Consider the following 15,382-nt stretch of genomic DNA (forward strand, 5'->3'; position numbering starts at 1 on the left):
CGAGGCAGGGCAGTGATGTGAACCCGGATCTTCTGACTTTGGGTCTCGCCCCCACTTCACCCACCTCCTGCCCTGCCGGTGTCCCCATTGCATGCTGTCTTCCACGGGGTGGAGCCCACAGTTGAGAAGGGAGATTGTTTTTTAGCACATGACTCTGGAGGTGGCTCGTGAGGGACGGTCAGATTTCCAAATGCTGAACAGTGAACTGAACCAGCAAGTAGACCGAAAGCAGATCTTGCAACAGAATGCTGAGGTTTTTCCAGAAGTTGGTTTCACCCAGGACAGTGCTGAGCACTGTACATAGAGATTCCTCACTGTCTGGGTCAGCGGCATAAGTGTCGTGTAGTGCTGTTTGACCACTACTCCGATTTAAGTGAGAGCTTCGTGAAGTCAGAATGTACATGCCCTGCAGTTCACCCAACCAAAAACATGCATTCAGTGTGTCCAGAATTATACAAACGGCACCACTGTTGAATGCAGGGATGTTTCGTCACCCCAGAAAGAAACCCTACACCCACTGGCAAGACTCACCCTTCCTCCCATCCTCCCAGCCCTGGGCCTCTCCCAATCTGCGGTCTCTTCCGTGGATTTGTCTCTTCTGGAAACTTCAGATACATGGAGTCACACAACATGTGGTCCTTGGTAACAAGCTGCTTTTACTTAGCACAGTGTCTCCAAGATTCGTTTATGCCGTAGCGTGTATCAGTGCTTTTGATTGTTGAGTAACATCCCATGTGTGTGTATGTTGCACTTTGTCCGTTGACCAGTTGACAGGCATTTGGGTGGTTTCTTCTCTTCGGCCTTTATGAACGCAGCTGCCATGGACACATGTGCACAGAGGTAGCGTGGACTCTGTTTCCAGGGGTCTTGGGTGGACATCTGGCCACGGTCCTGTGCCGTCAGTGCTGTGGCAGGAGACCACACAGTGGTGGGGCGTCTGCTGCATTTTCATTTGGAAATCAGTAAACACAGAGACAGGTCATGACCAATAAGAGTATAACAGGCTTATTGCTGATGTCAGAGTAATAGGAGACTTGGCTTTTGTTATCTCTTTTACAGTCCATCAATATTATGGAACTGACTTTGCAGAAATACGGGAGTTACGAAAAATTCGAACAGGCCACGGGTGGCAGCCTGCTGTCCAAACCGCGGATCTGGAGCCACGTCAGGAAGTACATGGTGAAAGAAGGCTGCATGGGCGAGGTACGGCCCAGGAGGGCGCGCAGGGCTGGGCTGGGGTGCGCGGACCCTCTGCAGCGCCACATGCCGTGTGGGTTTGTTTCTCCGACCCTGGTTAGCGCCTTAAACGGGTCACCCAGATTCCTGACCGAGTACTCTGCATCTCATTGTCCGTTGCATTGAGTTGGGTTTAGTTCCTTTTTACTGCCATTTCTGAATAGCTCGTGGGAAGTTGTAAGTTGGTGATTGCTCCTGCGGCCCTTCTTCTTAGCCGGGTCGTGGGATCAGTCTTGGGATAAAGCAGAGGCCAGCTCACTGCTGGGCACCTTCCTGTGCACCATTGTGGCCGGGGCCAGGGCACGGCGGAGGCTGGTCAGCACTCTGTGCCTTCTCAGCAGAGCTGCCTGCTTTGCTTTCATCCCATCGAGGCCCAGGTCTTCCCACCAGCTCAGAATCAGAGGGTCAAGGCGATCGGCCCTGTGGTTCTTCATCTTGGTTTCTGGGAGATTCAGGGTAAACAGAAGAAAGTGTCCATTTATGGGGCCATCGATGTCTTTTACCTTTACATTTTTTGTGCATGTTTATATGCACATATGTGTTTGTGTGTATATGTGTGTGTGTGCGCATATGCATATGCGTATTTCCTGTTCCCCTTAGATCGTAGTCCACCTCACTGAGGACCTGCTGTCCCGAGCCTCGATGACAGTGGTCAACGGGTGTCCGACACTGACCATCAACGTGTCCACGGCCCGCGAGCACTGGCTGGAGGGAATGCTGAGGCATGAAATCGGTAGGGCGGCCCTTCTCCGCTGTTCATTGGCCGGTCAGCTGCAATCAGCTTCACAGGAATGTTCTTTTATAATGGGTTCTTCGTAATAGTGTTTGGCAAAAAGCAATCAAGTTGTTAGGTTTCACTTGAACTAGAGCTACAGTGAGCGATGTCTCATTTCAAGTTAAATTTTTAGGGTACTAGGTAGTTGTATTAACCTTAAACACTCATTTAACCCTGGGGATTTCAGGCCCTTGACCTTAAATTGAAGGAATTGAACTACATGATCTCTGAGATTCTTTTCCAATGTCAAGTCTATGATTCTTTCATTAAAAAAAAAGCTGCTGTAGAAGTCATACTTCTGTTGAGACACGTAAGCCTTCAGAAGACAGAGCGTCAAACCAAAAGCCTTGGTTTTCGAACTCTGGGTGAGATCTTTTTGGGGAAAGGAAACGAGAGTGGCCTTTCTCGTTTTCACGCGCTTCTTCCCTCGATAGGCACACATTACTTTCGAGGGATTAACAACCTGCAGCAGCCGTGGAACAGTTGGACCGGCCGCAGAAAGCACGAGCTGAAGCCGAACAACCCCACAGAGGAGGGCCTGGCGAGCATCCACAGCGTCCTGTTCAGAAAGGACCCCTTCCTGTGGAGAGCGGCCCTCCTCTATTACACCGTGCACCAGGCCGGCCGGATGTCGTTCTGCCAGCTCTTCGAGGACATCGGGAGGTTCGTCAAGGACCCCAACACCAGGTGGGATTACTGTGTTCGCGCCAAGAGGGGCTGGACCGACACTTCCCAACCAGGTGGGTGTCCCCCGAGTGAGGTCTTCTGACTTTGGGTGGTTGTGTGTTGATTTTGGTTACATTCTGATTCTCCGAGCATTTACCTATGAAAAATTACACGTCCGTTACTCAAGGTCAGTGCTGGTTTTCCCAACCACATTTCGTTAGCATTATTTTTCCCATCTCATTTGGGAAAATTGCAAACTGACAAATACAGAAATAAAGATTGAGTGAACACTCCCCTACCCTTTTTCTCGATTCACCAGTTGCTAACATGTTGCCATGTATCGTTTCTTTCTCTCGCCTGAAAGACAGCTTTACTGAGATACCACTCACGTGACATACAGTTCGCCCACTGGAATGCGCGGCTCGGGGTGTTTAGAGGATCCAGAGAGTCGGGCAGCCATCGCTAAGTTCTAATTCCAGAACGTTTTCATCACCCCAGAGAGAAATCTGCGCCCCATAATAGTCATTCTCCATTCCCTCTCCCCAGCTCGGAGTAACTGTTAATATACTTTCATAGGTTTGACCATTTTGGACATTTCACCTAAACGGAACCAGATAATATGTCATTCTCTGTGACTGGCTTCTTTCGCTTAGCACATTTCAAAGTTCCTCCCACATTGTAGCAGGTATTAGTGTTTCAGTACTAATTCCTGAATAGTGTTCAGTTGCGTGGATCTAACAATGTTATTAGTCCATTTACACATGTACAGCAATTTGGGTTGTTTCTATACTTTGACTATTATGAATAATGCTGCTGTGAACATTTGTGTACAAGTTTATGTTTTTCATTCCCTCGGGTAAATGCCTGGGAGTGGAACTGCTGGGTCAAACGGTAGCTCGTGTTTAGCCTCTGGAGCCGGCCGCCCACTTCCCGTCCCCAGCAGCGTGTGAGGCGCCAGTGCCTCCACAGCCCCTCAGCTCCTGTTCCCTGTGGGCTTCAGTCGAGCATCTTTTAATGCGCTTATTGGCTGTTTGTGTATCATCTTCGCACAACTGTTCAGGTCTTTTGCTCATTTTTAAATTCGCTTTCTTTTTGTGAATTTAAGGTGGGTTTTAGAGTTCTTTGTATATTCTAGATATGGGTCTCTTGTGAGGTACATGGTTTACAAATATTTTCTCCCATTTCCGTGTGTTGTATGTTTACTTTCTTGTTGTAATGCTCTGTGACTTTTTATAAGTAAAGTGTACACTTGACATTTGATTCCTAAAATCTTGAGCATACATCTCTCGCGGAAAAAAATTCTCCCCAACACGATCTCATTATCACACTTAAGAAAGTGAGCATTAATTTGGCAATGTCGGTCAATACACCTGCAACAGTTAGGCCTCCCCAGCTGCCACAGAACGTCCTCTGTGTCTGTCCAGAGGAAATCTACGCCCAGCCACGGAGCACGAGTTACTTTCCTTGGTTGTGTCTCCTTAGTCCCTGTTAATATGGGGCATCTTCCCACCTCTTTGGTTTTCATGGCAGCGACTTGTTTTGAAAAGGTCCAGGCCTCTGTTGTTAAAGGGAGCCCGCCATCTGGGTGCCTTTGACGGTTTCCTCACCGTCAGACTCAGGGTGGACGTTTGTAAGAGAAAATTACACGCGTGGTGTTGGACCCCAGCAGGAGCCGCCCCAGGGCAGGTTCCTCCACGGTGAGAGATGCTCACTCTGCTTCTCCTTGAGGTGGGGGCTGTGCGCTCTGTTCTCTGTGAAAGTGTATTCCCTCCCCCCTTTTAACTGTTAAATGATCTCTGAGGCGACAGTTGCTGTGAAAATACCGTTATCTAACAGTTTTACGTAATGGTGTTTGTGTCCGTCGGCGACCCTAGCCCGAATCCATTAATTCCACTGGGCCCCTCTGGCACCTTGTCATTTTTATTTTGTAAAGAGAAACGAGGCAGGGAGCAGTCACGGTGCCTGTGGCCTTCATAAGCACTCACACAGTTTAAATTACCAGTGTTTCTTTAGGAGCAGGAAAAGATGCTCTTTTAATTACTGTGAGTGGGGATATGGGAAAAAGGAATTCTTCTTTAAGAAATATTTTAAAAATTTAGAAAGAGGGGGAGGGAGGGAGAAAGAGAGGGAGTGAAACAGCGACTGGTTACCTTCTGCCAGCACCCCGACAGGGAGCAGAGCAGGGAGCCTGCGAGCCAGGCCCGTGCCCTGATCGGGAACCGAACTGGCGACCTTTCAGTTGGCAGGGTGACACCCACTGACTGAGCCATGCTGGCCAGAGCAGGGATTCTTAAAGGGAGGCTACTGGCCTGCATATTATCCTGGTACTTCCAAAGACCTTCCATTTTATGTTATGAAGATATAGTAATTAAATAAAAATTAAACACGGCAAATTGGAGCATTGCTTTTTCATCACAGGACTGATTCCTATAGTAAAGGGGCTGGGTTAGTGTCTAATTCCAGGTGAGTCTTCCGAACCTCGGAGAGTAAACACTGTTGCGGTCCCTCCAGGGTGTTTCAGTAAAGACCAGGTGTACTTGGACGGCATCCTGCGGATCCTGCGGCACCGGCGGACCATCGACTTCCCCCTGCTGACCGCCCTGGGGAAGGTGAGTCAGGCTGCTGTGGGTTCAGGCTGCTGTGGCTGGAGGAGTGTCCTTCATGCGACGACAGGGGGAAGCAATGGGGTTCTGTCACAGAAACTAAGGAAACGGCAACATTTCCTTGTGGACAGTGAGAGGTGAAGAAGGGAATAGAAACTGGGACCACATTACATACTTTTATTTTCCTATACAGCTGTTTCTCTCTGAAGCATTTTAAAGTACTCTGTAGCTGTAGCACCCCCCAATACATCAGCGTGTCTCTGCCGTGCTGATGCGACCATACAATTTCCCCTTTTCCCAGTGCCACTTTATGTTTTAATTACATATATTGGGATGACATTGGTGAATAACACTATATGAACTTCAGGTGCACAACTTTCTACAACATCTGTATACTCCATTGGGTGCTCACCACCCAAAGCCTACCCCCTTCTGTCACCATGTACCTGATCCTCCCCAGAACCCCCTTCCCATCTGGTCACTGCCGTACTGATGTGTGTGTCTGTGAGTTTGTTTGGTTTGTTCGTTCGTTCATGCCCCGCATGTGAGTGACACGTCACGGTTCTCGTCCTTCTCCACCTGACGTACTTTACCTAGCATTGTACTCCCAAGATCCCCCTGTGTTCTTGCAAACAGCAATATTTCATCTTTTCCTATGGTCGAGCGTATCCCATTTTATGTATGTGCCACCTCGTCTTTGTCCAGCTATCCCTCAGAGCAAACGTAGGTCATTTCCATGTCTTGGCTGTTGTGAATAATGCTGCAATGGACGTACAGGTACACACGTTTTTATATGTGTGTTCAAATTTTTGGTGTAGATATTCAAAGGAGATTGCTGCATCACATGGTAGTTCTATTCTTAATTTTCGAGGGGCCCTCACACTGCTCTCTGCAGGGGCTGCGCCAATTCAGGGGCCGCCCCAGCTCAGGCCCCCACCAGCAGCGGGCAAGGGCTCCCTCTTCTCCACGCCCCCTCCCTCACGTCCTGTTCCTCGTCTCATTGACAGCAGCCGTTCTGGCAGGTGGGAGGCGGTACCTCCCTGGGGCTTGGATTCGCTTTTCCCTTTTAGGTAGTAAAGTTGAGCATCTCCTCATACATCTGCTGGCCATCTGCATGTCTGCCTTGGGAAAGTGTCCATTCAGTTCTTTTGCCTATTTTGTGATCGGATTCTTTGCTGTTTTGTTGTTGAATTTTATGAGTTCTTTCTATGTTTTGGATATTAGCTCCTTACTGGAGGTCTTGTTTGCAAATACCTTCTCCTATTTGGTTGGTTGCCTGTTTGCTCTGTTGATGGTTTCTTTTGCTGTGCAGAAGACTGTAGTTTGATGTAGTCCCATTCATTTATTTTTGCCTTTATTTCCCTTGCCTTTGGGTAAGTTCACAGAAAACCCCCAGAGAGCACGGTCCATAAGTTAATGCCTTTATTTTCTTCTATGTATTTTATTGTTTCAGGTCTTCGGGTGTTTAATTGCTTTGAGTCTATAATAGCCCCCTTGCCCTAGTCTTTTTGTTTTTCATGACATTTTTAAGAATCCAGGACAGTTTTCTTGAAAACTTCTACAATCTGGATATCAGATCGCTTCCTTGTAGTTAGAGTCAGGTTAAACATTTTGCCGAGAACCTGACATCAGTGAGCTGTGCGTTCCCCAGTGGTTCACAGTAGAAAGCACACAATGTCACTGCGTCTCGTTACTGCTGATGCTGAGTCGGCCCATCTGGGTGATCTAGGTACCACTGCCAGGTTGCTCCAGTGTAAAGACACTTTCTCCCCGATTGAATTAATAAGTGACCTGTGGGGTGATGTCCGTGAATGTTTCTTAACCTTCCAAGGAGTGGTTTTAATATCCACCGACGATCTTTGCACAGATCATTTCCTGCACTGGTGGTGACGAAATGGAGGTCGTTGAATTCTGTTACATTTCCCTGCCCTTGTTTCGTGCTATTACTATGTACTTCCTCTGTTCTGTGGAGCTCTTCCAGTGGCTTCCCCTGTGTTTAAGAAAAAGTATAAAATGTTCTGAGCTCATCTTATACTTTTTGTACCCAAATCTGGAATTATATCGTTCTTCTCAGAAGCCTCGATTCCTTTTAGTTGGAAATGGTATTTAGAAAACGAGATGTGGGCACTAGGCGGGCTCATTGTTACAGGGCGCTGATGCTTCGAGACCTTTTCAGGGAGCAGACGGTATGTGTTCTGAATTATGAGGGCGTCTGCACTCACGTCACCAGGGTCCTTTCACCCCTTCGTCCCCACGCCACACGTGCGTCTCCCCGCTCTGACAGAGCATCGCTCCGTCCGCTCCTTCTCTCCCGTGGCAGACGAAGGGTGGTTGAAGAAGCGTTAACCATGCCACTGGCAACAACAGACCTATTTTCATTATACTTAGTTGTGTAAATACTCAATAAAATAAATAATTTTAACAATAATTGAAACACTTAATAAAATGCAGATATTATAATGTAAGCATGATTTCTTAAGCTCTTTCTACTGAACCAGAAAGAATATTGATCAGAAAGCAATAGTGTTTAAAGTCAGCCATGCCCTGGCTGGTGTGGCTCAGTGGATTGAACCCCAGCCTGCAAATGGAAAGGTCACGGGTTCGGTTCCCGGTCAGGGTACATGCCTGGGTTGCAGGCCATGTCTCCAGCTGGGAGCAAGGCAACCTGTCAATGTATCTCTCACACACTGATGTTTCTCTCTCTCTCTTTCTCCCTACCCTTCCTACCTCCCTTCCCCAATCTCTAAAAGTAAATAAATAAACTCTTAAAGAAAATTAGCCATACTTCAGAATTTAAAGTTGCAAAGATAATTTATAGAACTTAAAAAGTTTCACCTCTAAATGTCATATAAATACTTGTCAAAGTTGAGTTCTTGTACAGCAAATGAAGGAGACAGCAATGTTTTTAAATTCTTACAAAAATTCAAAATAAAAGAGAATTTAACACAAATCATTATATTGTTTAATTAAATAGAAGTAGGAACCCAATACATAATTGGCCTGATTTTGCTAATTTATTAATATGGTATTTATATTTGAGCTATTTTCTTGACTATTTTATATGGTTTAGTCAGGAGATTTGCTAAGGTTTAGAGTCTCTAACATGTATATTAAGTGTAGTTTTATCATTTTTAGACAAACTGAGTAGGTGCAAGAAATCAAGTATTGATTTTTGATCTTTTTTAAAAACATGGTCATAGTATGAAGGGGCAGATGAGTACATTCTTATTTAACACAGTAAAGAGAACGAAGTCACTTATTTTTGCTGTTTTGCGGGTATTAAAGTAATTTGAAAAACAGCCCATGTACTTAAGGTTTCACTCACTACCCAGGGAAGAAATTGCTCTTGCAGATGTAACTGGCGGTTACACTTAAACTGAACCAGCTCCCTTTCCTTAGGTCTCGTACGAAGACGTGGACCGCTTGAAAGAACTGGCCGTCACAGAGAACATGCGGGTCCCTCACTTCCTGCAGGACCAGGGCCGGTACCTGGAACACTTGGAGAAGATCATGGAGGTGAACGAACTGACCGACCAGGAGCTGAGGGAGCTTATCTACTGACCAGCACCCTTGCAGACGCAGCTGCACTGGACTCTGCATGGACCCCCCACGCAGTGGCCCTGCGCACCAGCCAGCTCACAGAGGAGGAGAGACTGTTCACTCGAGTTTTCTGGAGACCGGTCAGCAGGATTCCGCTGAATTTTTAGGGGAAGTACAAACCTTAAACCGTTTCCCCAAAATGTTTCTATGAGGGAAAGTTACCCAGAGTCAGAGGGAAATACGACTGAGGAGTATTTCCAAAGAACCTCGGCACGCTGAGCCCCAGACCCGTGCCTGAGCGTGAGGCCAGCTCCAGCTGGAGGCTGCGCCCCCGTGTGGTCACTCCACGGGCGGCAGGCATGCTGGCACCAGGGAGGGAGTCACTGTCCTCTGAAAGATGAGTTTTGTTGCCCTCAAAACCAGCTGTGTCTAAGATTTCTTATGTCTCTTGTGTAAAGTGATGTTAAGGGGGGAACAATTTGAAAAGTAGTTCTTTACACATTATCTTACCTTACCTGTTCATGGAAACTAAATTAGAGAATTATCTCATTTTGTCCAGTTATCCCTTAACTAATTTCTGTTTTCATTTGCTGAAACATATGTACTCCTTCAAAACTTTAACCAAGCTTTAGGGTCTTTCCCTCTCTATTCCTTTGTATAAATGATAAGTTCCAGAGAGGTTTATCTGAATAAAAATAAAAAAACAGTTGGAAAAGAGAGAAGCAACTCACCTTTCACTAAACGGAGCAAAAATGGGACCGACTGCTCAATTTCCTGTAGGAGCCGGATGTTGGCTGGGTAGCACCTGCAGTAACCTTGACCATGCCCTGACAGATGCAATTCCTGGGCGTTGCCGTTTGATGAGCCAGCCTTGTGATATTGGCTCCATGGATTTCACTGAAATTTTTGACTTCGTCAACTTAATAATGACATAGTTTGAATTTCAAAAATGAGAGTTCCTATTTACTACATTTCTCCTGTTAAAAGCTGACTCACCTGGCTTTATAATTTATCAATTTTGACATATACTTACATATATATACTTGGGATCAAATGGTTCTCCAAACAACTTATTTTAATGATCAGAAAGTATACTGCTGTAGATACCACATTCAAAATGAACAGATAAAATTGAAGTATAAAGACCCCCCCCCCACCAAAAGAAAACCCACCCCCCACAAAATCACTACTGTACTTTCTACCCAGAGCTACCTGAAAGTTTTTTTTTGCCTCAGTTCAGGCTTAAATATGGTGCTAATGATAGATGTAACTGCAAAACCAGGTCCACATTCATGCTAGGAAAGGACTTCAGGAAATCGTTTGCAGGCTAGGTTATGTGATGTTTCTCAGTCACATATCTGGAAGGGCTTGCTTTCCAGAACAATGCTGCAGCAGGCAGGATGCACTCTGACCGGTGCCTGGCGGTTATTGCAGAGCCAGCATCCTGTCTGTGGCCCTGTGGGCCAGGCTCCAGGCAGCAGGGACGGCGCCCAAACTGGTGCTGTGTGCCTGGGTGTGGCCCATGCACCTCTGGGCGGCTGCAGGCACAGTGTGCTCATGCTCACGCAACATCTCCTGACCCCTCAGGCGTTATTTTCTTGTATCAGAATCATCCAGTTTCAGCTTCACGTGGTGTTTTCTCACTTCGTCTTCAAGCTTATCAAAGGTGATTGTGAAAAACCAGCGTTTTATTAACTGAAATTGAAGCATAGACAACATCGACAATGTTTACGTCCTGTGAGTTAAGCTCAAAGGCTTGTAAATTCAACATGTGTAAGCAGTAACACTGCTGCTCTTAATTATGGTCCAAACATAAAGGAAAATCACAGCAGCCTTAATTTCCAGTTGGTAGGATTATTTGCCGTGACTCTAGTTCTGAATTTTTAAATGGATAGATACTCTCACTTTATCTGATTTGGAAAAGGAAAAACTTTCTTGCCTTACTGCCTCAGTATACAATTAAAAAACATGAGCACTGTTCAGACAAAAGATGACTTTAAATCACATTGATTGTCTTAAGACATTTTAAGAGTTAGCAATGAACCAAAAATAGTTTGCGATTAGCAGAAAAGCTAAGCTTTAAAAGTTGGGATTAAAGATTTTATCAGGGTTTATTCTCTTTCCTGAAACAGCAATGTAATGTCAGATCCATTCCCTAAATAAAAGTTTTAATATAGAGAAAATTATAACAGCAGTATTTAGGGGAGTAACTGAAGATCACATTAATTTTCATTATAATAGTTATTTGTTCTAGATGATTGATGCTGGGACTTCATCAGTTTTGTCTACTGAAATTCTAACATATAGTTGTATCAAATACGACTTCCGATGAATTGTTTGGTTTTCACACAGGACAGGATTCAAGGTAAAATTGTTTGCAAACAAAATTCCATAGTCTTCATTTCTTTATATTTTCATCTTTGTAAAAGTGTTTGAAATTTGTATGGTTAGTTTTGTAAATCTCTGCAAGTTTGTGTCTAGACGTAATAGAAATAAACAGCACCAAGGTTCCTAACTGAAGTGTGTGGCTATTTATGTGCATGTGGACTTTTGCTCTTTGGAAGCCTAATTACATTTTCACTGTGGTATTTCTGGGTTTCTGTGTGGTTATTACTGAAAGGACCATAGCTCATATTTACCCTTTTTCACAGAGAAAGATTACCTTTGCCACACCCCACCTTTCCCCAGCTAGTTTGCCTTGTGCTCTCGCGGGGTGTCGGGAGGAGGGAGAAGCAGAGGGGTCGTTCGGTCTTAATTCGCTCCCCTGTTCACTGGGCGAACCTTTTTACAGAACCTGCTGAGTGGGGTCTGTGCTGAGCGTCAGTCCCCATCAGGGGACGGCAGGAACTGCTCACAACCCCGTGAAGAAGAGTGGCCCAGACCAGGTTTCAGCAGGGCCAGCCCCGCACTGAACAAGGGCCATGAAAAGAACCTAAACTGAAGGAAATGGGCCTGCTCGTGTGTTTGAAGCACAGAGAGAAAGATGGCTTGCCACGTGGTGAGTGTTCACAACATTGTATTACCACTCTTTGAAAGGCTTTCAGCCCCAAGCAGCTGCATCCCAGGGGAAGGGCTAGACAGTAGATGTGGCTGCTGGGGCCGGCCAACACGTGGCAGAGGTCCCCGAGATCTCCAGCACATGGGCGCTCCCAGGAGCCAACACGTAATCCTTAAGCATCTTGGTCTTTGAACTCAAACCCTTACTGCACATGTGAAAGCCTCATCAGCTGGCTACGATTTCATCCACTTTTTGTTGACTGATTTCAGTAGCTAAAGGAATTCATGATTTGAAACTAATGCCAGGATGTGAAATACCAGTGTTTGCCAGCTAACCGGGGAAGAGCGTTAAGAATATGGGGGGTGTTGGGTACATAGTGGAAAGACCACGTGAGGAGGAAGCAGGAGGACAGCCATCTGCAAAGCAAGGACAGAGGCCTGGAAGACACCCTTCCGTATAGCCCAGAGCAGAAATTAAACCTGCCAACACTTTGATCTTGAATCACTAGCCTTCAAAACGGAAAGGAATCGCATTTTGGGAAAAAACGACAGAGCAAAGAAAGCAGAAATCTGAAAACTGACGAAGGGCTACTGGACATCCATTTCTTCCCAGCTACCCCGGTATCCTCTCTAAAGACAATACCCTCAGAAGTGACATCAGGGACATGGCTGCATTAGATGTCCCTTGTTGTGCCTCCCCCCACCAGCAATGACAAGTTCTCATTTTTCCCTTCATGATAAAAATTCTCAGAAGATTGGGTCTAGAAAGAATGAACCTCAACATAGTGAAGACCATATGTGACAAGCCGACAGCCAACATCATCGTCAACAATTACAGGCTAAATGTGTATCCTCTCAGATCAGGAACAAGACAAGGGCGTCCACTCTCATCATTCCCACTCAGCGCAGTTCTGGGAGTCCTGGCCAGAGCCATCAGGCAAAAAAAAAAAAGAAGCATCTAAATTGGAAATGATGAAGTAAAATTGTCTTTATTTGCAGGTGATATGTTCTTATAAAGAGAAAAATCTAAATACTCCACCCCAAAACTGTTAGAACTAATCAATAAGTTCAGTTAAGTTGTAGGATATAAAATCAACATAGAAAAATCAGTTCCTCTCTATACGCTAATAATGAAATATCTGAAAAAGAAAATCAAATCCACCATGCCATTAAAAAAAGGTTCTAGAAGGGGGTCTGGGGAGCTGGGTGAAATAGGTAAAGGGATTAAGGAAGAAAAACCTCTGAGACCCAGACAACAGCTTGGCGATGACCAGAGCGAAGGGGGATAAGTGGTGACGGGTGGAGACCGTGGGTGGTGAACACACACTACAATATACAGATGGTGTATCACAGTGCTGTACGCCTGAAACCTATGTGATTTTATTAACCAATGTCATCCCAGTAAATTCAATATGTTTAAAAAGAAACAATGAAATTCTTGGGAATAGCTTTAACCAAGGAGATCTGTCTACCTGAAACTATAAGACTTGTATAAAAAAAAAAGGAAGAAACAAATAAATGGAAAGACAGCCCATATTCATGGATCACGAGAATATTGTTAAAAGGTTCGTACTATGCAAAGTCATTATAAAGTCAATGCAATCCCAATAAAAATTCCAGTGACATTTTTTATAGAAGTAGAAAAAAATTCTAAAATTCATATAAAACCACAAAAAAATCCAAATGGCCAAAGCAATTCTGAGCGCAAAATGCTGGAGTAATCACAGTGCCTGATTTCAAACTATTCTACAAAACTATAATAATAAAGACAGTATGGTACCAGAATAAAAACAGACATACAGATCAATGGAACAGAATTGAAAGCCCAGAACACCCAGTGGAGTACAGATAGTCCCTTAAGCACATGGTGGTGGGAAGACCGGATAGTCACATTCAGAATAAAATTAGACACCTTACTTGCACCACAAAAATGAACTCAGATTAAAGACAAACATAAGCCTTGACCCCATGAAACTGGAAGAAAACATAGGGGGAAGGTTTCTTGACATTGGCCTTGAAAACAATTTTTTGATATAACACCAATAGTACAAGCAACCGAAGCAAAAATAAGTGGGACAACATCAAACCAAAAAGCTTCTGCACAACAAAAGGAACAACAAAAGGACAACCTATGAAATGGGAGAAAATATTTACAAGCATATCTGACAAGGCATTGACATCCAAAATATACGAGGAAGTAAACTTCAACAGCACAAAAAAACAATCATGGGCAGAAGAACTGAATAGACTTTTCCCCAAAGAAGACATAAAAATGGCCAACGGGTACATATAAAGATGCTCAACATCACTAATCAGGCAAGTGAAAACAAGGATCACGAGATACTACTGCTCAGAATGGCTGTTATCAAAAAGACAAGAGATAAGTGTTGGTGAGGATGTGGAGGAAAGAAAACCCTTGTATACTGCTGGTGGGAATGTAAATAGGTACATTAAGTATAGAAAAAAAATAGGGCCCTGGCTGGTGTGACTCAGTGGATTGAACACTGGCCTGCAAACCAAAGGGTCACTGGTTTGATTCCTAGTCTAGGGCACATGCCTGGGTTGCAGGCTAGGTCTCCAGCAAGGGGAGCTCAAGAGGCAACCTCACATTGATGTTTCTCTTCCTATCTTTCTCCCTCCCTTCCCCTCTGGCCTAAAGTCAATAAAATCTTTTTAAAAAGAGGGAACTTCCCCTCAATGTTAAAAACAGAACTACCATATGATCCAGCATTTCCTCTTCTGGGCATATATTCCAAGGAGTGAAAACAGGATCTTGAGTGGCTATCTGCACTGCCCTGTCCACTGCAGCACTGCTCACAATAGCTCAGACGTGGAAACCGTCTAAGTCTCCCCATCAACAGATGAGTGGATAAAGACGATGCGGTACACACACCTACAAAGAAATATAACTCAGCCACGAGCAAGAAGGAAATCCTGCCACCTGAGACAACACGGATGAGCCTGGAGGGCACTGATGCCAAGTGAGAGAAGCAGAGAAAGGCAAATATTATATGACATCGCTTACACAAGGAACCTAAAAAAGTTGCACTTACAGACATGGCAGTAGGATGGCTGCCACGGGCTGTGGGTGGGTGGGCGGGGGAGGCTGGAGAGAAGTTGGTCCAAAGGCACAAACTTCTAGTTACTTCTCGAAAATCTATTGTTTAGCATGGTGAGTAGAGTTAACGATTCTGTATCGTATACTTGGAAGTGGCTAAGAGAGTGGATCTTAAATGGATTCTTGACACAATAGAGAAATAGTAGTTATGTGATGGAGGCATTAGCTAATAGTATGGTGGCGATTATTTCATAATATATAAGCGTATCAAGTCATCACAATGCACACCTTCAGCTTAAACAATGTTATACATGAGTTATAGCTCAGTAAACCTGGGGGGGGAGCAACTGACCTCACTAGTTGTGTGTGTGTGTGTGTGTGTGTGTGTGCGTGCGATGTTTCCTTCCAGAGATATTTATACATATGCAATCGAACCTGTAAAAGTACTCTGCTTTATTCTTTCGACAGTAAACTACTACACATTATTTTGATTTTTACATTTACTAT

The 15,382-nt window shown here is 44.8% G+C and overlaps 1 protein-coding gene across 2 annotated transcripts in view; it reads left to right on the plus strand.

Moving 5' to 3' along the window:
- The window catches only part of MATCAP2 (microtubule associated tyrosine carboxypeptidase 2), a 30,041-nt gene extending 20,068 nt beyond the window's left edge, over positions 1-9,973 (plus strand). For both annotated transcript variants that reach the window (XM_037126603.2, XM_037126604.2), the window contains 5 exons: positions 1,060-1,203; positions 1,837-1,969; positions 2,446-2,751; positions 5,189-5,286; positions 8,680-9,973. In XM_037126603.2, the coding sequence (XP_036982498.2) occupies positions 1,060-1,203; positions 1,837-1,969; positions 2,446-2,751; positions 5,189-5,286; positions 8,680-8,841 (843 nt within the window). In that variant the 3' untranslated portion in view covers positions 8,842-9,973. The remainder of the gene's footprint in view (positions 1-1,059; positions 1,204-1,836; positions 1,970-2,445; positions 2,752-5,188; positions 5,287-8,679) is intronic.
- Positions 9,974-15,382: the final 5,409 nt, after the last annotated feature.

The sequence above is a fragment of the Artibeus jamaicensis genome, unplaced genomic scaffold (genome assembly GCF_021234435.1).
Source record: "Artibeus jamaicensis isolate MK-2021 breed Jamaican fruit bat unplaced genomic scaffold, CSHL_Jam_final contig_1016, whole genome shotgun sequence".
NCBI lineage: Eukaryota > Metazoa > Chordata > Mammalia > Chiroptera > Phyllostomidae > Artibeus > Artibeus jamaicensis.